Here is a 26,577-nt window from a genome sequence, read left to right as displayed (position 1 = left end):
GCCTTTCGCAACAAAACTTCTTTAATTGTTCTCAGATTGTATCAGAAAGAAAAGGATACGAAAACATGGAAATAATTCCAATTAACGATTTTTTTTTTCAAGAAAGGAGACTTGAAAAATCTTTAACAGTTGACCAATTATTATTTTGTCTCATGTTTACAAGAACTTCTCAACATGATATTCACAATCGGATTGGAGAAAATAGCAGATGACGACCAACCAAGAGAACAAACAGGATTTTGTTAAGGCTTTGGTACAACTGATCACTTTCACATGGTAAAATGGTAAAAAAGTAAAATGGTAAAAAAAAGTAAAAAAGTAAAAAAAAAGCCAAAGGTGTGATAAATTTAGTAAGTCTTTCTGCCTTACTTTTGTAGGGGCGATGATAAAGATTTTGACTTGTTGGAAACAAATACAATTTGAGCAACTGTAAAAGAACAAGGCGTCCAACGTAAATTATTTATGCTCTTGAAAAACATATTGAGACTGCTCAGCTACCATCTGACTTGACTGGAAGAGTGCTTAGATCAATATTAGGAAGAGAGTTAGACAGGGAGACACAATATCTACAGCACTCTTAAATACAGCACGTCTGGGAAAACATATTTGGGGGAAATTGATTGGACGAGCAACAGAGTAAATATCAATAAAGAATACCAGCACCATCTCTGATTTGCTGGCAATACTATAATGATTTCACATCATCTTGGCAAGATGGAGAAATGCTTGAAGAACTGGCCATAGCCAGCCAAAAAGGTGGACTAAACATAAACCTAAACAAGTAGAGCGACAGTTAATGTACACCGCCTCCATGCCAAAATAAATAAATAATATATCTTCCAGCGGGTGACATTGCCAGGGCGCCCCTTTGACGCCTGGCGATACTGCCTTACAACAAATGGAGACAGAATTTTAGAGGGAGTGGTGAACAATAATTTATTTATTAATTTCATAATTGAAATAAATAAATAATAATCGTAAAATAATTTCTTAGTCAATTGGCTAATAGCATACCTAAACCACCATTCTTTCATCCGAATCTGTAACTTTTTGAAAATTAATTAATCAAGTCATTCATCGAAAAATTAAATGACTAATTTATTAATTGATTAATCAATAAATCAAAAATACCCTTTATAGTCAGATCAATTGGTCACTCAAATGTCCAAATATCAGCTTCTTCTTTTTTCTTTTTTTGTGTATACCTTGTCGAGGCTCGTGTGAGAGCAAACACACAACGCACAGCAAGGGGGGCATGAGACGAGGGGTGGGAGTGGGAAGGACAAAACAGTGGGGAACAGAGACATTAGATATGTGGAAGGGAGAGAGATGGGGCAGGGAACACGGGGTATACAAGAACATGGGGAATACAAGAACATGGGGAATTCTGGGCTCAAAAGGTGCCTAAGATATTGTCCAGTTGAGAAAGAAAGTAAATAAGTAATTTATATTAATAATTTTAATCAATTAATTAATGAACTTTTAAAATTTTTAAATAGTTTTGGCCAAAGCACTTGTTCACTATTGTGCCCAAATTTCAGCTTCCTAGCTCAAAGGATGGCTGAGATATTGCCTGGACAAACAAACAAACAAACAAGAAAATGAAAAATCACTCATGGAGTGACACTTGGCAAAACAGAACATTGTGGAATGGCACTTGGAAGAGCGCTACCTCTGCCAGGCTGAACAGTTTACATTTTGTATCCTATTGATAAGCTGGATTTGAACCAAAATGAAATTGGCTTGATCTTGTCACCTAACCAACTTAAATCCACCTAATTTTGTCATAACTCATCCACAACTTTTTGAGATATCATGATATTGTTGTGGATTTCCGCCCGCCCGGCGTGCGGGCGACCGCCTTCAGCTAAATTGCGGCCTTGCGCGCCCACCGAACGAGCAATCTAGTTGCAGCTTTTCGGATCAACGCTGAAACGCAGCTATGGGTGTTGTTAACCACACCATAAACCAACCAACTCTTCTGCCCACGCGCTACAGGGTCGATCACCGAATTGTCGATGTACCTAATTATTCGCGCAGACATAAATGTCGGGGATTTCCACCTCAACGGAGCCTGCACGAAAATGTGTCGCTTTAAGCAGCTCGCTCCGTTTGCGATTGCCGAGCGGTTTATATCGCCAAGCCCCGTCGGGCCAGATGTACGTTTTATCGGATATTAATCAGCCAGCTATTTATTCTGAACGCAATTATGGCAGTCAATGGCATGAAAGGACGCAACGAGCAGGTGACATTTCAACAATGGGGACATTTATTTTTACACGTAAGCAATGCAATGAATGGGGATAGGGGACAAGACACGAGCAAAAACCTACAGCCGATATCTATGTATTACGTACATGCACTTACAACAATTCTACTTACGGACAAGGCGCCACAGACTTTCATGCAAAAACCCCAGAAAAGAAAGATAGCACTGGGCTCATAAGCCTTTAATGTTTATCGGAGCTGGGATGACCGAAAGAGCTCCGCAAGGCCGTGCAGGTTACCTTTGTCACCCTTGAGGCGACTCGATTGGTCTTTCTGTCGGCGACCCTCTATTGTCAAAGCGGCAGCTGTTGGCACGGCGGCTTGGTGGGTCCAGGGCCTAGCAGCGCGCCCGACTTTCCACGGCCGTCTCCCGACTCTGACTCTCGTCTCCCAACTCTGGTCTCCAGACCCGAACTCCACTTGACTCCACCAACTCTCCACTCGACTGGACTCACCAACTCGACTCCACTCACCCACTCCACTCTCTCACCAACTCGACTCTGGTCTCCAGCCAGCGAACGCGGCTTTTTTTGCCCCGGGGCGTTCGCTCTCCCTTCTCGGCGCGCGGGGGAAAAATCCTAGGAGTGATCGGGTTCTTTTTCTTCGGAGCATACTTTTTGTAACCGTCACTTTTATTTACCCGTTCTGAGGGACCCGCCCCAACCGTCAATCCTGTTTTCATCCCAGAATATCAGGGCGGGAGTTGTTGAGTTCTTTTTGTTTGTAGAGATGCCGTGGTTGTGGAGTTTGTTGGCGTTTTGGTGGAGGTGGCGTGGTTGTGGAGTTTGTTGGTGTTTTGGTGGAGGTGGCGTGGTTGTAGTGATGTTGTTTGTTGGGGATGTTGTTGCTGGTGAAAAGATGGCACTGTTGTGGAGATGCTGGCAGTTGTGGAGAAGGTGGTGAGGAGATGTTGGCGGTTGTGGAGAAGGTGGTGAGGAGATGATTGTTTAAAATAAAGATAGAAAAGAATAACACTACCTTAAGATTCACAGCCCGGCCCACGAATAAAGCCCGTTATACATCGGTGGGGAAATCTAACCTGGACACACACTTATCGACATAACTGATCTTCAGGGAACCTGAATGGTGATCTGTGAATTTCCACAACCGTAACAATATATTTAGTTTTTTGCCCCTTCTCTGAATTCTAGAAATTAGGTCTCTGTTGACCTTTTGACCTTATAAAAATAATTGGTGGTTGAATTCATTGACTTGATATACAAATCCTATATAAAATTCAAGTCAATCAGATGAAAATTGAGGATTTTAGAAATTGCACCTAAGTTGTTGACCTTTGGCCAATGTTGAACTTTGGCCTATGTTGACCTCAAACATAATTGGTGGTTGAATTCAGTGAGCTGATTTGAAAATCCTGTTCAAATTTAAAGTCAATTGGATGAAAATTGACAATTTTACAAATCTTGGTCTATGTTGACCTTGACGTATATTGAACTTTTGGCCTATGTTGATCTCAAAAATAGTTGGTGGTTGAATTTATTGATCTCATTTGCAAACACTCTTCAATTTTCAATTCAATCAAATGAAAATTGAGGATTTTAGAAATTTGGCCTATTTTGACCTTTTGGCCTATTTGACCTTTCAGCCTATATTCATCTCAAAAATAATAGGTGGTTGAATTCAGTGACCTGATATTTAAAGGCTCTTCACATTTCAAGTTGATGGAATGAAAATTGGCAATTTTAGAAATTTGGCCCGTGTTGACCTTTTTGCCTATGTTAACCTCAAATAATAGGTGGTTGAATTCACTGACTTGATATGTAAATCCTCTTCAAATTTCAAGTCAATCGGATGAAAATTGACAATTTTAGAAATTTGGCTTATACAGTAATCCCCCGTTTCTCGCGGGGGTTATGTTCCAAACCTCCCCGCGCTAAGTGAAAATCCGCGATGAATGGACGCCTCCCCAAAAAATCGACTCGTCTGGTCTGGTCGGTTTGGCAGTGATTGGGTTTGAGGTGCCAGAGATCGACTAGTCTGGTCTGGTCGGTTTTGAGGTGCTGGGTATGAGCAGTGCTCGTCCAACGGCGGCAAACCTTTTTCCTTCCCGAAGCATATATTGAGCACCTTTACCTTAACCTTCTCCTGGAGCGTCCCAGGCCCTTCCTCTGGCGCTTCGGTTCCTTGCCAGAAGCCTTAGAAGGTGCATGGCATTTGGGCGGCATCGTGGGGCTTGGAGAAAAAAAACGTAGAAAATATTCGAAGCTCACAAGCGAAACTTTGTCTCGTGCGTTGCGTAACTGGTCGAGCACCACGCGTTATAATTTATATTTTATATATTATTTCCGCGATGTACCGGGGGAATCCGCAGAAAAAATTAGTTACATTCCAAGGGAAAACCCGCGATGAACCGGGGGCGCGATAGTTGAACCGCGATGAAGCGGGGGTTGACTGTCTTGACTTTTTGGCCTATGTTTACCTTTTGGCCTATTTTGATCTCAGACAGTTTGTGGTTAAATTCAGTGACCTGATATGCAAATTCCCCTCAAAATTGAAGTCAATTGGATGAAAATTGAGGATTTTAGAAATTTAAAAAAGTTGTTGACCTTTGGTCTATGATTACCATTTGACCTCAAAATAAATAGGATTCTGTCAGACCACCAACTCCACCATATGGCGAAGTTTCGTGTAGATCAGTTTAAAATTATCTGTAGGCAATTAAAGGTGAGCGGAAGAGATAAATAAACAAACAAACAAACAAACAAAAGGAAGTTCTCAACATACTTGTCAAAATTTTTTTTTTGCAAAGTGACAATAAAACGGAGCGACAACTGAGTACGCCCTTTTGGTGCACATCATCGATGGGCACTGAAGACCTATGGCACCCTGAAATGACATCTTGCACCGCTTGGAGTTGGAATTGGCAGGGAGCAGTGTACAATAGTGCATTATTATATACACCTCGGTCGAGACATTGGCCGATCAGATTATCACAACAGAGAAATAATACAAGGAATCGAGCAAGGATGGATTTCTTATGGTTAATATAGCTTCATTTTGAAGGGCTTGCTTCAAATCTGTAGTTTAAAATTAAAGTTGTTTGATCAATCGATTAAATTATACTTTCAAGGGCAGGCTGCCCAAACTTTAGACTTTGACAAATAAATGTAAAGAAGACTAGCAAGTGCTCAACGAAATCTGGAGAGGAGCGTGTTCGGAATAACTTTGAAAGACAAATGGAGAAACACCTACCATGAGGGGAAAGTTTGGAGTAAGGGATATAATGAAAAATACCAAAAGTCTGAAATGGTAATGGGCAAGGCATGATGTGAATAGAACGCCAATCGACGAAAAGAGTAATAGAATGGGCACAGCAAATTGGAAAACAAAGTAATGGGAGACAAACTGAGAGATGGAGAAACAAGCTGACAGATTACTATGGAGGTTAGACTTCGACAAGAGTGACACAAGATAGAAAGCTGGAACAATCATGCTGAGGCCTTTTTCTTACAGTGGATCTAAAAAAGAGCTAAATGAAGATTATGATTTATATTCCCATCTCCGATCTTCTCTTGCTGTTCCATGAGCCAAAATTTTGTTTAGAAAAAAATTAGATCTTTATGATCATGTCTTTATTTGTAATCATCATGATAAAATAGTCTAACTTTCATTCTACATTTGGTGTCATTCTTTAAATGTATTAAAATATGATGTAATAGTGTATACCAAAAATGAACATAAATTGTAATTATGGTGGTTATAGTTATTTAAGACATGCCTTTTGTAGCATAATTCTGGATTTGTAAACATGATCCATGTCTCCACCTAAATTCATTCAGAATAGTTTAACATGGCACTGTGCTGACACTTCATGCATTTGCAGGTTCCACGGAGAGGTGAGTGAGCGAAGAGGAATCCTGGACATTGGCTGGGTACAGGAGGGGGATGGCGGCTTGTACTCATGTGTAGTTAAGTCAGGAAACAAGACCTTGCACCACCGAGCTCACGTCACCGTTCTTGGTACGCACAAATAATGTCAAACAATTGTATGAAAATATATGAACCATTCATGTTGATACACTTGAATTGCCGAATTGAATCATAGCTACTTTATTGGTGGTAGTGGCCTTGCGAAGGTTTATAGAGTAAAATTTATTTATCTGTTGCTTTTCTGAAGCTGTTCTTGTCTTCTTGTGCTGAATGAGACATGCGAAGGGTGTTTAAAAAGTTCTACAAATGAGATACTCGCTATAGTCGAAGAACTATAACCTTATTTTTCAATAAAGCTTGCAGCAAGTTACATGATTATCTAATAATATATTGAGTCTGATGAGATGTACAGTGTTAGGGCACTTACCTTTGACGTGTCTGGATTTGATCCTCCGCCTGGCTATAAATTGTCAGATTGGTGCTGCATTGCATCACAAGGTGTCATCAATCAGTTGGGTTTGAAGCTGGTCATCCTGTCTTTTAGTTGGTGGATGTAAAATATCTCTTGGTGTCTTTTGCGGAGAGTGGAAAAGGTGTCATTGGGATCCTGAACAAATTACGACTTTGCCTCCTAAATCAGACCCAGTCAAATCTCATGTAAAACATGTAAAACACCTATAAGGCCACGATTAGAAAAATCTATCAACCAAATTTGTCACGCATAACATTCAATCATGTAAAACACTTAATCGGTCAAATATCTGAAATTACCAAGTTGTTGTTTCCATGGCAACTATTGTTTATCTGGTTTTCGCAAGTATCATGCAATGCACGACATCGTTCTTGTTTGGCTGTTTGTGAGCAGGATATCTCAAAAGGCTAGGAACGGATTTGGATGGAACTTGGTGGACAGGTTGGGTGTGTGACAAGGATGAATTAGTCAGATTTTGGTGAAAATCCAGATCTGGATATTAGAATTTTAAAGCGATTCTTCACCTTTGAGACAAAAGGCCTAAAACGATGTACAGTATAGCACTAGCAAGGGTACCCGGCATTACCCGTTGCTGTTCTTATCCTGTTGGCATTTTGAAGAAATCAAATATTTATTTTGTTTTTATTTTTCGTTAGACATTTGAAACACCTTCATACACTCACTGAGGAATGGCGTCGGGAATCATTTAATATTACCTTTCACATAGCTACAAAGTCCAAGGCACGAGAGAGCGATTTTAGGGTTGTTGTAAGTGAAAAAAAATACATATATATATTTTTAAAAATTCCCCCTAAAACACTCCCCAGCACTCATTGATGAACCTTTCTTTGAAAGTTTGACGAAGATCTGTTTGGCCATCTCTGAGAAAAATGGTGACAGACAAACATCCCTCTTTTCATATCAGGTATAGACAAGAGGTGATATTTCTAAACGTTGTGGATGGATTATAAGAAGACTTGGTGGATGAGTTGAGTCAGTGACAAGAACAAGCTGATTAGATTTTGGTTGAGGTACGGATGAATTAGCAGCCTATCAGTGGGAAACAAAACGTAAACTCTTCAGCCTGGTGAAGGTATGCGCTCTACAAAGTGTTGTTCTCGTTATTATTGTATTTGTGTATTATCTTCTTATTTTGTATTCTGCTCACTGCTATGAGTAGCATCATTGGCTGGGGAGGATTGGGGGGGAGGAGGGTAGGTCGTGGGGCTGAGCTCTGCCAGTGATAAAATGCCTCCTGTCGGAATAGGGCAGGAATTTTGAATTTGTTCAGGGTGCCGGCGATAGCTCGTCTACTATTTGTGAAGGACACTGTAGGATCTTTCACATCCACCAACTAATGTTGGCAGACAGAACATCCAGTTTAACATTCATCCAAGGGACAGCACACACAAGACATCAGGATGACATTTTGTCATTGGGCTGAGATTCAAACCCAGGCAAGACGGCTCAGAGGGTAGTGCGCATACCTCCAGGCCATCCTGCCAATCCTATTTATGAAATCTAATGCGAGTAGAATCTCCACTACAAGCAATCAGTGAAAAAGAATAACTCTTCCTTGCTCCACTGCAAGAACAGGTAATTTGTCGTTTGGATGACATCATTCAATCCCAGCTGGATCAGGTTTTCGGCCTCGCTTTCGATTTACCATATTCACCAATATCCTAGTGCAAGGGGTGCTATGAGTTTTCAAATTTTTATCAGCACAATTGTCCAGTCAGAAGGAAGCAGGGCAGTATTGCAATGATTATCTCTTGGAGAATTGTGTTTTATATATTTTAAGGGTGTCATTGTTTCCATCAATTAAAAATGGTAAGTAACGCTGAGAGAATAGTCCCCATTTAATGGAAATGCTGTTGTGCCTTTAACTCGTCACAGATGCACTTGCTATTCACACATACAGTACAAGGAAATAGTCAAAAAAAATGTCCTTCAAGGTAATTTTCCTCCTGACCATGAAGTGAAAAGTAGCACAGATGTTGGAACTTTTTTTTCCGGTAGTTTTCAGTCTGTATCACACAGGTGTTTGCTTAGGCCTAAGTCACATTTGCCACGGCGGCCGTGGGGTCTCCAAAATATACGGCCACTAGCAATTATAGGGTGGCCGCAGTATTTCCACGGTCACACAATGTAGCAGTCACATATGTTTTTATTTTTCGGGGAGCCGCACGGGGTTTTTTATAAATTGTGGAGACCGAAAACGTGGGGGTGCCGTACGGTCTTTGATTTGATGTCGCACGGTGACCTGAGGGCGTTCCTGCGGCAGCCATAGAATTTTCAAGGCAGATGCAAGGTGCCCGCAAGGCGACCGCAGGGGACCGCAGGGGGGGCCCTAAGGCGAACGTGCGGCCAGACGGACGGTAACAAGTGGGTTCTTTTTTTTTTCTTTCTTTTTTTTTTTACCAGTTATTTTGTTTCGGCTTGTCGAATTTCTACGGCGAACGTAGCAATTAAAAAAGTTATAACTCCACGCTATAATTCCACGTCGACCTTACGGCCTGTAAAATATAGCCATATGGCGTAGGGCCACCCTGAGGCCACCTCAGAAACTCTGCGGCCGCCGCACGTTTCTGTCAATTCAGAGGGCGTACGGCCACCGTATCCTCGACGTGGAGCAAATGTGACTTAGGCCTTACTTATGCCATTGGACAATAAATCATTGGCTTCGAACTTAGTTCTGAAAATATTTTCCATGGGAAAAACATTTGGACTCTTATAAGTCATCAATATTGAAGTGAGGCTTTCTTGTTTTATTCAGTACCAATGCGAGTTATCAATGGGTATACAGTAAAATGTGCAGTCATTGGTCACTTTTTTATTACCCTCACCAGAGGAGAGGGTATTGCATTTGGGTCTGTGTATCTGTCTGTGTGTCTGTCTGTTTGTTTGTTTGTCCACACAGAACTTGAATGTTTTTCTCTGCAACCACTTCTCAGATTGAGATGAAATTTTCACCACAGGAGCAACTATGCATGTATAATGTTGTAATGATAAGTATGAAGTCATAGGTCACGTGGTGTGGCACCGATGTTGGAAAAAAGGAAAAACTTTGGACCTCTATATCTCTGAAATCGCACCAAGGAAAAAACTGAAACTTGGCATGTGGCAAGTACTCCTCATGTGGAATGAGGGTTTTTTAATGATGTCATAGGTGCCTTCGTTATGACATCATAATTACATATGCAGAATGCTACATCCAATTGGTTTGAACATTTTTGAGGGTAATCTTGTGATAAATTGGTAAAGTAAACTTTAGAAAGTGAAGGTAAAGAAAATAATTCATGATGTCATCGATCATGTGATTCGGCAGCCATATTTAAAAAAAAAAAGAAAACCTTCAAAGATCTTCTTCGCTCAAATGGCTGAACAGATCGAGGCAAAACTTTACAGCTATGACCGCCTATCCATGAGGAACAAAATGTCCCCACGTATGACATCACAGGTCACATGGTTTGGCAGTCATTGGATTTACCCTAACACCTCTAAAAAAAATCTTCTCCAGAACTGCTGGACAGATAGATGGGAAAACTCACATAAATGTTCCGCAAGTCTTGCTGATACCAGGGTGTTTACGAATATCTGATGGCTCACTTGGTCTGGCAGCCATATTGGATTGATTGAAAATCTTTAAAAGAAATTATTTCTCTTTAACTGCTTCATCAATTGACATGAAACTTCACAATTATGATCTTGTAGTGATGGGGAATAGAGGTTTTAAATTTAAACCTGATCGGTCACATGGTCTGGAAGCCTGAATTATTTATTTTTTTGAATCTGGGTTCTTCTTCTTATTTTTTGAATAAGGCTCACTTGGCTGTGTCTGAATGGTCTTGATGGTAGAGGAGTAGCAGTTGAAATCTCAGTCCTATCCAGGTTCCTCCTGATGACTTCATCTTTGCTTTTTGCTTGTTTGGGTTCCTTCTGATTACTTCAATGCAGTACCTATTTTATTTGGTCTTCCATTTGTTTTTAATTAAATTTATTTTAATCCCATTCTGATTTAAGTTAAATAATAATAAATATGCGTCAGGGTCAAGTGTTCAATCACAGTAGGTTTGCATCAAAGCGGGACGTCTTGGTACCCGGTCATCACTGCCAGCAGTTATATAGCAGCAGTTCTAATTATGTGTCTCATTAATTACGTAACACACCAGTACACAAACACCACACAAACCAAGTCCTGGCGAGGGTCTGAAATCTCTGATTGCTCCTTTTCTTGTTAAACATTGTTCCCGTTCAAGTTGTGGTTCCTTCATGACCAAACGCCATCTTCTTTTCTCTCGGAGTCTGTCTCCTTAGGATGAGGATACCTGCCCCAGAATTGTCTTATTTCACAGCTTGTCTTAATTGTTATATTAATTTTTGGTGTTAATTTGTTGATTTAATGTATTTGCACATCTTGGTGGGTGTATCATGTGATTGTGCTCTTGAGGGCTTCATTCAGGTGTATTGCTGTGTTTCTTTCACTGTCCTATTTACCTGTTCATTCCCTTCCTTTGCAACACATTGCCAATGTGGTGCCTTCTCCTCCTCTGTTTCCTCGCTCTTCCATGAGCCTCAATTTTGTTTGTTTTTTTGTTTTTTTTTTAAATATAAACACCTGGCTTTTGCAATGATGCATCTTTCATGCATGAAAAGGTTTGTGAAGTAAATCATTCAAACATGCCGCAACCTGGCTAATGCGAGATTTAATTTGAGATCATTGGGATTGTCTTGACTGTCCCATGAGACCACAAATGACAAACACAAATTACAAAATGATGGTTAACAACAATGCTCTTTACAAATCCTAAGGCATCTGATTTGTGGTCTCACGGGACAGTCGTGACTACCAGTTCTGTAGACTCTTTAAATCAAATTAATTTGGATTAGTTTGAATTTACAAAAGAAGCAAAGTGATTTTGAATTATTATTTATTATCTTGCCAAAATGAAGTTTTTGCAAGATATGTTAGTCAGCTTGTATGTTTTTTTTTTGTTTGTCTGTAATCACGTATCGATCACTCTGCAGAGCACAGTTATCATTGGAAATTTTTGTAACTTCGCATATCAGAGGCCTATAGAGGTCTCTTTCAGCACATAAAATTTGGAAGGTCAAGGTCAAAGGTCAAGGTCACTTTGTCGCAAATCAGGGGAGTCGACGAAACCCTTATTTTTTGAGTAATTTTGATCGGATCGTCTTCAAACTTCATGGGAATATAGTTCATGGTCTGGTGCTCAGCTGATTAATTTTTGGTGGCGATTGGCCTTGACCTTCATGGTTAGCGCCTCAGGTCAAACAATTTGACCCCAAGGTCAAATTTTCAAGTTGTAGGAACCATATCGTGTAGCACCTCAAATTGAACACCTCGATGAGTGCTTTCTAGATATGTCAAGCTTGAGACATTATGATGTCATTTGGTGACGTTATGAGGCAAACGCATATTTTTCATGGTTACTCTGTAGAACGATTCTCATCGGAATCTCTCGTAGGCAGATATTCCTCAAGGAGTCGCTCCTGGTGGATAGCAGCTCTGTTCACCTCAGTGTGACCTTAAAGAAGTCACACGTGGTCACCTTTTGGCAAGATACGGGTCACCCTGCGGGTGACATTGGTTTATTTTATTTTTTGTTCACTAAGAGTTTTGGTTGGTCCTGGAATGTCTTAGGAGTTCAACGTGAACATCAGTTTGAGGCAGGGAAGCACTCTCAGCCCACTCATGTTTATCATGGTGATGGAGCTGGTAAGCAGGAAGGTGAGCTTGAGGGGTGATATCGAGAGGTTGGGAGGGAAAAAGAGGGACACTGGGAGGTTGCTGGATGTGGACGATCTGCTGTTGTGGTGGAGAATGAGTGAGAGATGCAATACATACTGGGAGTGAAAGGAGGCATTAGGGAAGCATGAGCTGAAGATGAGTATGGAGAAGACTAAGGTGATGTGGGTCGGGCAGCAGAGAAAATAAATCAATATCGGGTTTGAGGGGAAGGAGATCAGACAGGGAAATTGGTTTGATTATCTGTGAGGAACAGTGACCGGGGTTGGGAAGTCTGAGGCAGAGGTGCGAAGGAGGATTCAGGTGGGTGCAAATGCATGGACGAGGGTGGAGGGAGTAATGGCAGACAGAAAGATTCAAGGAAATTGAAAGGGAAGGTTTCAATGTCGTGTGTACCGCCGACCTACCTTTACGGCCTGGAGACGGTGGCACTGACAGAGACACAACAACAGAGGCTGAGGGTTTGCGAGAACAACTGGGTCAGGGGGATTGTGGGAGTGAAGAGGGTGGATAGGAGGAGGATGGACGAACTGAAGGAGGAGATTGGTGTGCAGATGAGCTTGACAGGAAGATTGGTGAAATGCTGGCTGAGATGGGCTGGACACTTGGTGTGGATGGAGGAAGAGAAAGGCACAGAGAGCAGATCGGTTGAAGGAGCAAGGTAGGAGGAAAAGAGGGAGACTGCAGTTGAGATGGGAGGATTGTGTGAGGGGGAATATCAGTAAGGTAGGGGTGGTTAGAGAGTGTAGATAGGTAGCTGAGGACAAAAAGAGGTGGAGAAGTATCGTTGTGAAGACAGGGCAGAAACTTGGTGCCATTGGACCTCACCCCTTATAAAGGGAACAGGAGAAGATATTATCAAAATTGGTTTCCAGCAATTCATTTTAAAATCAGTGTCCTGTATATACTATGAGACCCGATTGAATTGTACATTCTCCCAGGAGCAAAACAAATTGACTTGCTTTTAACATATCGGTTATTTGTCTGTGATTTCATCTTCTTTTCAACTCTTGTGATCATAATAACCCCCAGTGTTGTATTACTATTGATAATAATAGGCCATTCTCCCCCGAACATCGACAGCCATTTTTGTCCAATGGCAGGTCTAGTGGTGTCTGGGACATTTGTTTTTGCAAGTATCAACAGTATACCATGAGAGATGCATGAGTACGTACCTCTTTCCATATAAACATCAGACTTCCGAAAATTTGACAACTACTAAAGTGTAATTCTATGAACAAACCAAGAAACATGAAACTTACTAAAGCAACGACTGTTTCTTGGTAAAATGACTCTTGTACCTTCCATTTAATTGGGACCATACTCTGCGCAGAGTGTTGGTGCTACCTAAGCTGTCTCCTCGGCTATTGGGCACAATTCTGGACATGTCACCACTCTGATACAGGATACCAGCAAGCTGGTACTCATTTTGCTGACCTTGGAAGGATGACAGGCTGAGTCAATGCCACCTGGTATTAATTCAATAGCCAAGCAGGATTTGAACTCAGGACCCTCAGATCTTACACCCACCACCCTACCCATTAATCCAACATCAGGCATTTACTCCTGCACAGTCAAAGTTTAATTTACCAAAGTTTATATTTTAATATTTATGGGATCTAATTACAAACATTATCGAAACAACAGCGTCCTGTCAGTAGAAAATGGATGCTGCCTTGCTTGGTGACGTTATGCTGATTGCAGCAAGTTATCTTCTTTATATATACCTTGTCGAGACTCGTGTGAGAGCAAACACACAACATACAGCAAGGGGGCATGAGACAAGAGGGGTGGGAGTGGGAAGAACAAAACAGTGGGGAACAGAGACATTAGGAGATCTGTGGAAGGGAGAGGGATGGGACGCAGAACACGGGGTAAACAAGATGGACATTACAGGGACTTTTAGGAAGGAAAGCAGGGAATTTGAAGGAGGTGTGTTTGGGGTGGATTGACAGAGGTAGTAAAGATCGAGGATTTGGATGGGGGACGATAAGAGGTGGTGGTGAAAAGGTGTTTTGAAGACCTGGAGGGAAGAATGGGATTGAACAGAGTAAGGGAGTTTATTCCAAAGGCAGGAAAAAAAGAGGAATGAAAGAGTGAAGGTGGACAGTGATTCGTGATTTTGGTAGTTTTACCAGAAGGGGGTTGTTGGCGGACCTTGAGCACCCTGCGGAAATATTGTGGGGACAAATGGCAGGCACAGCGGGGGTGGGGGGGGGGGACGAGACCGGAGAGGAGATGGTAGAAGACAGAAAGACCACTGACCAACCTGCGGTGAGAGAGTGAGTCCCCCAAAGACTCAGCCTCATTGCAGGAGATGCCAATGATCCGAAATTCCTTGGTTTGCACAGGGTGAAGCCGAGAAAGGTGGGAGGCAGGAGCACCAGCCCAGAGGGGAGAGCAGTACTGCATCAGGCTGTGGACGAAAGCTTTGTATGTGGTCAGGAGCTCAGGTGGGCCGAGGAAAGGCTTTGCATGACGGAGGATTCCCAGTCAGTGACTGGCGTTGGAGGCGAGGTTTGAAATGTGGCTTTCCCAGGAAAGATCATGGCAGATTGTGACACCAGAAGGTTGAAAGGAAGGACTTCTTCCAGAGGAGTGTTGAGAAAGTGGATGGGGGGGGGATTTTAAAGGGTCCTTTCGGAGAGACATAGTGATCGTGTAAGATTTGTCCGGATTGAAAGACATGTTCCACGTGTTGGACCAGTTTGTGATTTTATCCAGATCTGCAGTGAGCGAAGAAGCTGCTGCTTGCCGGTCTGCGGGATGACAAATGGTACGGCAGAGGGCGGAGTCATCAGCAAAGAGATAAAGAGGATTTTCCAGAGAGTTTGAGAGATCACTGATGAAAACCAGCAATAGAACAGGGCCCAGAACGCTGCCTTGAGGAACTCCAGCCTGGACAGGAAGAGGGCATCACTTCATCACCTTCCTCACCATTATCCTATTTCCACTTCACCACCTTCCTCATCATCCTTAATGAAGAAATCCTTCACGATAATGTAATCTCTTCTCTTACGATGTCACGTTCTTGACTCCTTTGTGAGGATACCATATTAAGTAGTTGTCTTATTTTTCAACACGAATGTTGGGAAAGTGTGGTTCCTTAATTACTTCACTTTCCCCACATTGCTATAGATCACACGGTCTTCTGGAAAATTGAATGAGAGTCAAAGGTATGAACAACCATTTTGCTGTAATTGTTGGTGGGAGGAAACAAATTGCTTTTTGGTTCCTTGGTTATATCTTGGTTCCTGCCTTTGGGATTGAAAAGGAGGACCATGACCTTCCTTTATTTGTTCACATTTATTCAATACTAGATGAGATGATATAACATATTAATGGTAGTTTACATAATATCTTTCACTCATGAGATCAGACTACAGGGTTACCCTGAAGCTTTTGACATACGCTGAGAGCGAACAAAGATGTGGAGACAATTTTTTTTAGCATTGTGAGAAAACGAGGTACAATATGACTGGCAGCCCGTTTCACACTCCGGGTTAAAGAAAACGCATTGAAGGTGCGACCCAGTGTAATGCTACCCAGGTGCTACCCAGATTGATGTTTTTTTTTGTTTGTTTTCATAACGATCTATTTTGAACAGTTCTGAGACAGATCAGTTGAACTACTCATGTGACTTATGGTTTCAAGACACCAATCCTGTTAGATCTCAGAAGGGACATCTATCTGAGATTACACAGTACATATCCATCCATCCATCTATTGGGACCATACTCTGAGTGTGCAGAGCGTTGGTGCTGCCGAAGCAGTCTTCTTGGCTGTTGGGCACAATTCTGGACGGGTCGCCACTCCGACACAGTATACCAGCATGCTGGCACTCATCTTGCCGACCTCGGAAGGATGACAGGTCGAGTTAACAGCTGAGAAGGATTTGAACTCAGGACCCTCAGAAGTATATACACACATCTATATATATATATATATATATATATATATATATATATATATATATATATATATATATATATATATATATGTACACACAAGGGAAGGGGTGTAGGATGAAGAATTAAATGAATTATTATTCTTCATTTAATAATAATATAAAAATTATTCTTAATGAAGAATTAAAAATGAGGGGAAGAAACAAAGATGAGGGATGATAGGAGAGAGAAAGAAGTGTGGGGGGAGTTGGGAATGAAGTTAAGGAGATTTGAAGATGAAAGGAGAAAGGAAATGCATGGAGCAGCCAGCAGGAATGGGAGTGTGGTGGGTGGATTGAGAAAAAAATAGTCAAACTTCACCATAATTGATAAATTGGTGACCCCATAGGTATCAACAGAGTGGAGACTGGTTAGTCGTTGCATGATAAACCTGCATGGAAGGCTTGCTGTTGGACGTTGATTGACAGCAGGGAAGCTCTGTTGGTGGCATGTTCACCTTCAGGCTATCTGATCATGGATTTGTTCTCTGGTTGATTTAAGTCAGCCTGAAAATAAACTGTCACCCTGCTCAAGGCAGGGGGCGCTGTCTTTTTTATTTTTATCACGTTGCACTTCAAATGTCTCGTCTGCATTTAGGTGATGAATGTTAAATATATCATGGCATTTCTTGATAACAGTAGGCAAATAGGTGGTGGTACAATTGCTGTGTTTCCTGTCCGAGTTTAAATGTGATGTGCAAGTTAATAATACCAGGTTATCGGATGGTGTGTTCGATTCAGGAAATGGTAATCATGGGATTAGTTCAAAACAGATATAAAGACACTTGGATTAAGTTAATTTGGTGTTGATGTGTCACATGGTCTCTCTTGTCTGCAAAACTTTAAATCCCAGATAAAATATTATGCCATTTAACACTGTTGGTGCATGTTTGTTATTGTATTATGACTGATCAATGGTGAGATGAGCAGCTGTTCAAATCGCTTTTTGACTGACTGGGGAATTGAGAGAGATCTTGTACTTTGTTTGAAATTTTTCCCTGAAATCAGTCAAAAAGTACAAGATCTCTCTCTCAATTCCCTCGTCTTGTATGTAAAATAGTACATAAAAGCCCCTCCATGAGTGTTATCATCTTTTTATTAACCTCCACCATCGAAGATGGACGGAGGTTACTGTTTTCACCTCTTTCTGTTTGTTTGTTTGTTTGTGAACAGTATTACGGAAAAAACTCCTGGAAGGATTTCGACAAAACTTGGTGGGGGGATTAGGTATGGTCCAAGGATCATGCCATTAGATTTTGGACTTGGTCCAAAGTCCAATATGGCCGCTATGGTGGCCATTTTGAAAAAATATTTAAATTTTTGTTTTTGCATTTCTACATGTTTTAAGTGATTTCCAACAAAAAAATAAGGACAAATGTGTCCACGAGCAGCGTCCTAAAGGTTTTGTCGGCGAAAAAAAATTTTTTTTTTTCAAAAATAAATTAAAAAAAATCAACAACAACAACTTCCGATATTTCGCCATGTGCCTTGATTAAGCAAATAGCGAAACGCGTCATAATGTATTTACGTATTTACGATATATCGTGTATTTACGAAATGAATAATGTATTTACGAAATTACAATACGATAAATGGAATAATCTTTAAATAGTAACGTGAACTTTTCGAAACTTTAAAGCAAATGTCCGAATATATTTAAAAGTTCATGATAGACGCTCTCAAAAGGCACCGTCGATGTGAGGATGTGTACATGTGCTCAGTATTTAAGGCGATCCGGATCTTGCATATACAAGAGCCGAGTCCTCGAGATTAAGGTTTTGTCTTCACAAGAAGAATAAGAATAATAATAAGAAGAAGAACAAGAAGAACAAGAAGAAGAAGAAGAAGAAGAAGGACAACGCCGAGCTCTCTATGAGCAGCGTTTGCAATGCGAGACGCTGCTAAAAATTGTTAGAGAAAAAAAAAATTGCAACTTTTTTTCAAAAAAATTTCGATTTTATTTGAAAAAAATTTTTTTTTTTTTGCATTTCTAGATGTTTTAAGTGATTTCCAACCCCCCCCCCCCAAATAAAAATTTGTACGAGAAAAAAACCCAGAAGTTTTGCAACTTTTTTTTTCAAAAAAATTTCGATTTTAATTTTTTGCCATTTCTACATGTGCATCGATCTAGTTTAGTTTATTCAATCGTGGTTCAGTAGAGTCTGATCAGTTTTGACCTACAATGAATAGGATATCAGGTTCACTTAAGTGACCCAGCAGTATTGGCGGCGGAGGTTTTGCACTCTACCGAGTGCTCCCCCTCTAGTTTTTGGTGTTTTTCCTGAAGATAGCTTTGGTGTTGTGAAAGCATCCTCAACGGCAAGGATTACACTGGGTAGTTTGCCTTCTCAGTAGTAATGGGGTAATACTTTAGAACTTGGACAGATGCTGTAGATAGCTTGCTTACTCTTCGTGAAGGACACCATTGAATTTTTAATGTTCACTAACTAATGGTAGCAGATGGGATGCCCAGCTTAAAGCACACACATTGATGCATCGCGCAGCCTGCGAAACACCAGGATGACGGTTTATATCTGGGATGACATTACATTCCAGACTGTGGACAGCCCAGAGGCAGTGTGAATACCTCGATCTACGCTATCCCGCCAGCCCATGAGCTTTATACATGGAAAAGAAAGCTCCATAATGATGAACTCAATCAAGTTTTTATATAGATCTCAAATTATTGTGACAATGCGAGCATTTTTCAAGCATTTTGTCATTTTGTAATTTTGACAAAGTAGTTCGAAATTTATCCGAGATAAATCTGACAGCACTTAATGAGCAATGGACCGCTGAAATGATTGTTTTTGGATAATGTCATTGATGGTCAAAAACAGTAGGGTGAGATTTTATTTGCCTATTTCATTGATAGCCTACTGTGCAGCAAGTGTCCAATACCACATGGATGTAATTATAGTTATTAAATTTATATCATCTTTTCTGGGGCGAGCAGGATGGCCTGGAGGTACACACACCTGCCTTAAAGCTGTTTAGCCTGGGTTCAATTCCTGACCCAGCTATAAACTGTCATCCCTGTGTTTCATAAGCAGGGTGATTCATCAATGCGTGTGTGTGCTGTCTCTTGGATAGACAATAAACTGGTGCCCTGCTAGTCCCATCTGCCAGCGTTTCTTGGTGGATGTTAAAGATCCCATGGTGTCCTTTCCAAAGAGTAGGTGAGCCATTGCCAACACCATGGCCAAATTCCTGCCCTAACTGGTCAAATGGCAGGCCTGGCCAGCCAGTTTGTGAAGATTTGGGCCAAGCTTCCCCTGGCCAACCCCACAATTTGGGATAATAATGACCATTGAAGAAGAAGGAGAGAATCATCTTGTCTGTGTGGACATTAAAAAACATATTTTTGTCCTTAAGAGGAAGCACCAAAAGGAATACAAAGAAGGATTGTCTACTTTTGAAACTTATTGCCTGAGCCAGCAGTGTTTCTATTATATAATTAGTAGTTATAAACTATATTAATTTGTAATTTGCTGCAAATAAGATTATCCTTTTCTATACAGCTAGCTACTCCACTTGCTCACATCATCAGAGGTTAGCATGTCCAGTTTGCATTGTCCATAAAGCTTTGTTTGCACATTCTATATTTTTAAAGATAGTCATACACTGAATGCTCTTGAAGCAGCGACCTTGAATGGCCTTTGTGGTGATTAGTAATGGTAAGGAATCCTTTAAACGTTCCATGATTAATTGGCCCACCGGTGACAAGCACCAGACCACTAATGTAATTAGCATTTATGACTGATTGTCTGACACAGATAAATGGCAATGTATCTCAACTCTACAGATTATTTCAGCATTCCCACACCCATCACAACCAATTCACTTAAATCCTTGTCCCCTGTTAGATAATCTCTCCGAAAAACTCTTGATGAAATCCTTTTTCCTTCAAACATTGCATATTGGTTTTTCATGAAAACATTTTTACCTCCTCCACTGAAGGTGAAGGAGATGAAAATGTGTTCACCCCTCTCTGTTTGTTTGTTTGTTTGTAGGATATCTCGAAAAGTTTTAGACAGATCCGGCTGAAATTTGTTGGGCTGGTTGAGTGTGTGACAAGGACGAACTGATTAGATTTTAGTGAAAATCCGGATCTGGATCTGACTACTAGAATATTTTAAGTGATTCTTCAGCTATGAGAGATAGGGCTAAACTTATATATATCACGATATCTCAAAGAGTTTGGGATGGATTCGGATGAAATTTGGTGGGCAGGTTGGGTATGTGACAAGGAAAAAATGCTTCAATGTTGGTGAAGAAACCGAGTCCGCATCTGGATATGAGATTTACTTAATTTGTGAAGTGATTCTTCACCATTGAGAGATAATGGCAAAAATGATATATAGCATGATATTTCAAAAATATATTGGGACAGATGTGTTCTCATGGATCAGGCATTGCATGGTGGAGGTATGCTCTTTACCAGATGCCCTTCTAGTTTGACATGTATGACATTCTATGGTACCCTGATGTACCATGTTTTAGCATGTTGATTAACGCCCGTTGCTGAATAGAACCAACTTTATGTGGAAATCACCATTCAAATGCGTTTTTGAAGGAATGCAGGTGTACCCATCCCAGCACATTGCTCATGATACTGAGATCCATACTTCAAATCCAATGCAGTGTATTGATGTATCTATTTCCTACTAATACAAGTAAAGAAGTTCAGGTCAGCATCTGTAATCATTACTGTGGTCTCATCAGGATCCCCTCTGGTGATGCCAATGTGGGAAGGGGCAAGAAAAGATGCCATAAATATAGACCTTCTCAACTACTACTGACTGGTAACCGCCCCCAGTAGGATTGCTCTCATTGCGGTCAAAACAAATAAAGTAAAGTATTAAATTTATAATTTGGAATGCCTGCACTGTCATGGGTAGTCAGAGAAGTGACCGACCAAAACGCAGTACAGTTACCATTGTGAGATAGCGAGGTATGACATTGGCATTGCTGCACTGAGTGAAACATGGAGGGCTAGTGAAGGACAACACCTTAAAATTGGAGTCGGTGGAAGAAAGACCAATTAATGGTGTCAGATTTCCGATCAATAGCAAGATCCTCAATGGACTATCAAAGTTATCTGTAGGTCTCAATAAGCACCCCGTGACTTTTTGTAATCAAACTGATCAAGAAAGAGCGTCAGGCCACAGTCATTAGCGCACACACTCATATGCTCGATGTTGATGAAATCATCAAGGAAAAGTTATTTACTGACCTAGATGCTATCCTCAGTATCGAAGGAAGATATGCCAATTTTACTTCGTGATTTGAATGTAAGAGAAGGCTGCTGCACTGGACTCTGCGTCAGTGCCATACAGAAGAGGGAGTTATAAATGTCAACTTGAATAGGATCCTCATCCTCAGCATCTGTGTGGAGCATAAGCTGATTACCATGAACACCATCTTCAGGCAAAGTGACAAATTCAAGACAACATCGAGACATATGTCTGATCCAAACATTGCCACCTTCTCAACTACATCAGATGGACACATTGAAGGAAAGACATTCAGATCACAAGAGTGATGAGATAAGATGGTGATTATTGGACAGACCACCATCTTGTAAGTTCCGCTATGGATTTGCAGCTGCCATCAACCCAACATAAGATGACAAAACGAATGTAGTGAAAGTTAACCGTGAAAACCATAAAAGATCTTGCAATTTTGGAGAACCTTTAGCATAACTTGTTGGATAAACTCTCGGAAATTCCAACCGACCAAAAAAGCATTGAAGAACAATGGAAGGCATACATAAAGCGTGCTCGACTATTGTGAACACTGCACACCACCAGCAAGATGTCCACCACCAATATTTGTTTGATGAAAACAATGCTGCTATCAAGGAGCTAATTAACAAATATAAAAAGTGGAGAGCTTTCCACGTATGGCAAATTGTTTCATGATCACTTTTCTAAGTGCAAAGCAAAATGGTGTTTCAGAGTTGACACTCCAATAAGAATCCATGACATCAAGAACCAGTGGTGGTTAATAATGCCTAATGAATTCAACATTATGCCAACAATTATGATGAGTAGTATCTTATGCGCTGAAATAACCATTTATGGGTCTTGCTCAACGGCTCCCTTTCTTCTGTGATCACAGGACTGCTCCTTACTTCTCACTTCAAAAGAATGCTGAAGCCATCAAGGCTTCAGCCTTCGAGACTCGAGAGTGAATCTCCAGGCAGAAGTGTCCGATGACTCCATCAACTACATTTCTCAGCATCCGGTACTTCATGGCACATGCAGCAGCTTTAGATGAAATAGTGTGCAATTCAGCAAGAACACCAAAGCATCAAGCAATACCTACTCAAGTCGTCAAGCATGCAGGAGAAGAACTAGAGTACAGATGACACAAATACTTTTGAAAAAAATGAGAGGATGAAGAAATCCCAGCAGACCTCAGATATGCCAACATCGTGAATCTCACAACATAAAAAGTCATGAATCTTAAAAAAATGACCAATCGAGGTACAGCACTACTCGAAAGCACTGATGTCTTTGAAAGAGAACTATTGAGGAAGATAGCACTACTCTTCATTGCTGGGAAGATCCTCGCCCATCTTCTGTTAAATTGTCTCCTTCCTGTATCTGAGGATATTCTCCCTGAAACACAATGTTGCTTTTGACCATGCCATGGAACAAAAGACATGATTTTCACAGCAGGAGAGATTGAGGAAAAATGCTGGGAACAACACCTTGAGCTGTATATGGCTTTCATTAATCTGATAAAGACATTTAATTCAAGGACTAGAGGAGTGATGTGGAAGGATAGTCTTTATATTTATATGTTAACTGCTATTGGCATTTCATGTGGGACATGTTTGGGAGCCTTGGTAGTGCGTATTTCTGTCTACACTGTCACCGATGACTCACCAACAAGCGATGAAACTCTTGTGATGGCTGAGGGGTTGTGTAGCTTTGGGATTATCATGTACATATGTACCACTTGTGAATGTCTGCAGCTGTAGAGGAATTCGGTAGGGTTTCAAACAGCTAAGGGATTGCATTGTGTAGCTCTTCTTGGTTGCTTTATGCAGCTTTATTTGCTGGAAGAGCATGGGGGTGAACATTTGTATATATACATATATATATATATATATATATATATATATATATATATATATATATATTTATATTTATATATATATTTATATATATATATTTATATATATATTTTTATATATATATATATATATTTATTTATATATATATTTATATATATATATTTATATATATATATACATATATATATATATATATATATATATATATATATATATATATATATATATATATATATATATGCTGGACCGATATCGGAACCGGTAATCAGTACAGGCAGATATTGACCATTTTTCAGTCATCTGCATTGGCCGACTGGAGTCAGTGTGGAGTGTTGATGACCGATTACAGAACTCTTTTCAACCCAATAACATTGAGGAGCTTTCACCCTTGCTTAAGTTGAATTTCAATTAAAAAATGAAAAAAATTAACATTGCATTATAGACATTTCAAAGAGATGTGCATAAACATTATTTTTTTAGAAACAGCTGCCAATGTTCGTGTGTCGGATGGAAAAAAAAAATTATCTCGGTAATTTGGAAAACATTTTGATATGGAAAACAGCTCGGAAGTCGGGTGTTATCAAATATTTTGATTTGAAACTCACACAGAGAACGTACATAACCTTTCTAAAGCACACCTGATTCATATAAAACAACCAATTGCTTTAGAAACAACCACGAGGACAATGGGAAATGCTATTGCTCATACGCTGCAGAGGTTAAAAGTTAAAACCTACTGTACATCCTTCCTGACCAGTATGTCGTGACGTCATACGTACCAGGCATACCGAGTGTATCAAAGCGTGAGTTAAATTAATTTTATCACATTTCAAAATCGGACCGACAATACTCTGGGATGTGTGAGTATTCTGCATTGTTAAGTGCTGCTTGTGCAGCACATGATAACAAAATAAAGCTTCATCTGACCAATCAGAGAAATTCATCTTTCTCAAAAACAAATCTGAACTTTGTGGAATTTAAATACAGTAGTAAAACTCTTCAACGTGGCATTTCCTTATTTTGAACGATGCGAGTGTGGGTAACAAGGTAATGGTTGGTCTCCCGCTGAGCTTGTTAAATCACCGAGTGAGTATAAGCCTCCACTTGTGCGCTGATATCACCATTTATAACACTGAGTCAACGGCCGATCAATTTACTAACTGCATGAAAAATTGTTCGTAACAAAATGCCTTTGTAAAGGCCCGGTCACACCTTGACGTTTTAGCCAGCGATGGCAACGTATTAAAATGTATCTAAAAACGCTGGCTTACGTTGAACTTTTGATGTTTTTTTTTTTAAAGATTCGGACGTATTCATAGCGACTTGGTCTTATGTATAACGCATTGGTAACGGACACAGAACGTTTCGTTGTGTTATAGATAACTTATACCAACGAATGCTGAACCTGTTGTCGGCCTACACAACCGATGCCCAACGATAGTCTAACTTAGGCATAGCGCGTTGCACGCATCGCCGACGATGTCGTGACGTAGCCTATTAAAAGGCTGACGCACAACGATTCGAATCATAGCTGCCGTAGAAATGGAAGTGTCAACATCGCGGTCACACCTTGGCGATCTTGCCAGCGTATGCCGACCTAAGAAAAATGTGTCTAAAACGTTGGGGCACGTCAAATACGGTATGAGTAAGTTTGGTATACGTGAGTACAACGCTAAAGTACGCTATCATACGTTGTAGTAAGTAGAGTACGTCAATAAATTTTAAACATGTTCAAAATTTTACGACGTACTCGGCGTATGACACACGTTCCGCATGCGATGGGGATAACTTTTACACACGATATGTGGACGCTTACACACGTCCACAAAGGCTACTTATAAGCTACTCATAAGTCGAAACACGTCGCGGTAATGTCTTTTTTACGCGAAACTTATTTCTCACTTATGTTTGACGTGCTTTGAACCAATTCTTTACGTAGTCCCAACACACATCGACGTATGTAGACGTATTCCAATGACGTCTTCCGGTCGACAAAAAAAAAATTAACGTGTTTCTAGCTTACAACTGCCATATAAAGACGTGTTCCCAGCGGTTTTGGGAATTGGTATATAAAAATGGTGTTCATAAAAGGGGAACCCAACAGTGTTTTCGAGTCCTTTTTGAGTCGATGTCCATGTCAGCAGTAACAGTATCAGTATCAGTATTAGTATTAGTATTAGTAGTAGTTTGTTCATGTTAGCAGTAGTAGGTGAGTGTGAGGGGGAGCGTGTGGGTTATGATGGATCGTCCTTGCGTTTAACGATTTAACGATTTAAATTATAAACTCAACGATTTAAATGGCTGCATCTCCACTATTGAAAGTAGACGCTTGCGCTCAACAATTGGATTTTTTTTTACACTCAACGACTTTTAAACGGTACCACTCAGCTATTTTCATTGTTTACAATGAACGATTTAAATTGCTGTCACTCGCCTTTGTTTTTTGACGCTGTGGTTTGGAAATTTGAAGTGTTTCTTCTGAACGTGTTAAAACACTCAAACTCGACTATTTTAAATAGACGCTGCCGATGGACAATTGGAATCATAGCCAAGCTAGACATCGAAGTGTGAACATCCTCGTCATGCCCAAGAAAATTTGAAGAATGCTGCAAATAAGTGTCCTGGCCGTGGCCGTGGACGCTGACGCAAGGACGATCCATTATACCGACGTCTTTCAGCCTATGAGTAACTTAAAAGTAACGTCTGTCGATGTGTGGCAACGATCGCGTAACGTGCCAACAACACGTTAATCATAGGTTAGAAATAAGTTTCGGGTACGCTAAACATTACCTCGGCGAGTCTCAACTTATGATTAACTTACAAGTAGCATGTGTTGACGTCTGTCAACGATCGCAGACCGTGCATACAACTTGTGGCCAGCGTAGCAGAACGTGTGAGTCATACGCCGGCATACGTCGTGAAATTTCAAGCATGAAAAAATTTGAGGACAACCAAAAAGTACGTTTAAAGCCAACGTACAACGACGTATGGCAGTGTTTTTCAGCGTGCTCTCAATGTTATCAAAACTTACCCATAACGTATTCAATGGGTGCCAGCGTTTTAGAAAAAAAATTCAAAAATCGGCATACATTGGCTAAAACGTCAAGGTGTGACCGGGCCTTAACCCAGGAACTCCTGGCCTGCAC

The 26,577-nt window shown here is 40.5% G+C and overlaps 1 protein-coding gene across 1 annotated transcript in view; it reads left to right on the top strand.

The window, feature by feature from the left end:
• The window catches only part of LOC147016037 (neogenin-like), a 557,153-nt gene that overhangs the window by 300,553 nt on the left and 230,023 nt on the right, over positions 1 to 26,577 (top strand). The window contains exon 5 of the mRNA XM_085849139.1: positions 6,110 to 6,246. Coding sequence (XP_085705265.1) covers positions 6,110 to 6,246 — 137 coding nt within the window. The remainder of the gene's footprint in view (positions 1 to 6,109; positions 6,247 to 26,577) is intronic.

The sequence above is a fragment of the Eptatretus burgeri genome, chromosome 12 (genome assembly GCF_056783735.1).
Source record: "Eptatretus burgeri isolate ZD-2024b chromosome 12, Ebu_testis_v1, whole genome shotgun sequence".
Classification (NCBI taxonomy): Eukaryota; Metazoa; Chordata; class Myxini; order Myxiniformes; family Myxinidae; genus Eptatretus; species Eptatretus burgeri.
The sequence above is the reverse complement of the archived record's forward strand: the minus strand, read 5'-3'. Positions and strand labels throughout refer to the sequence as shown.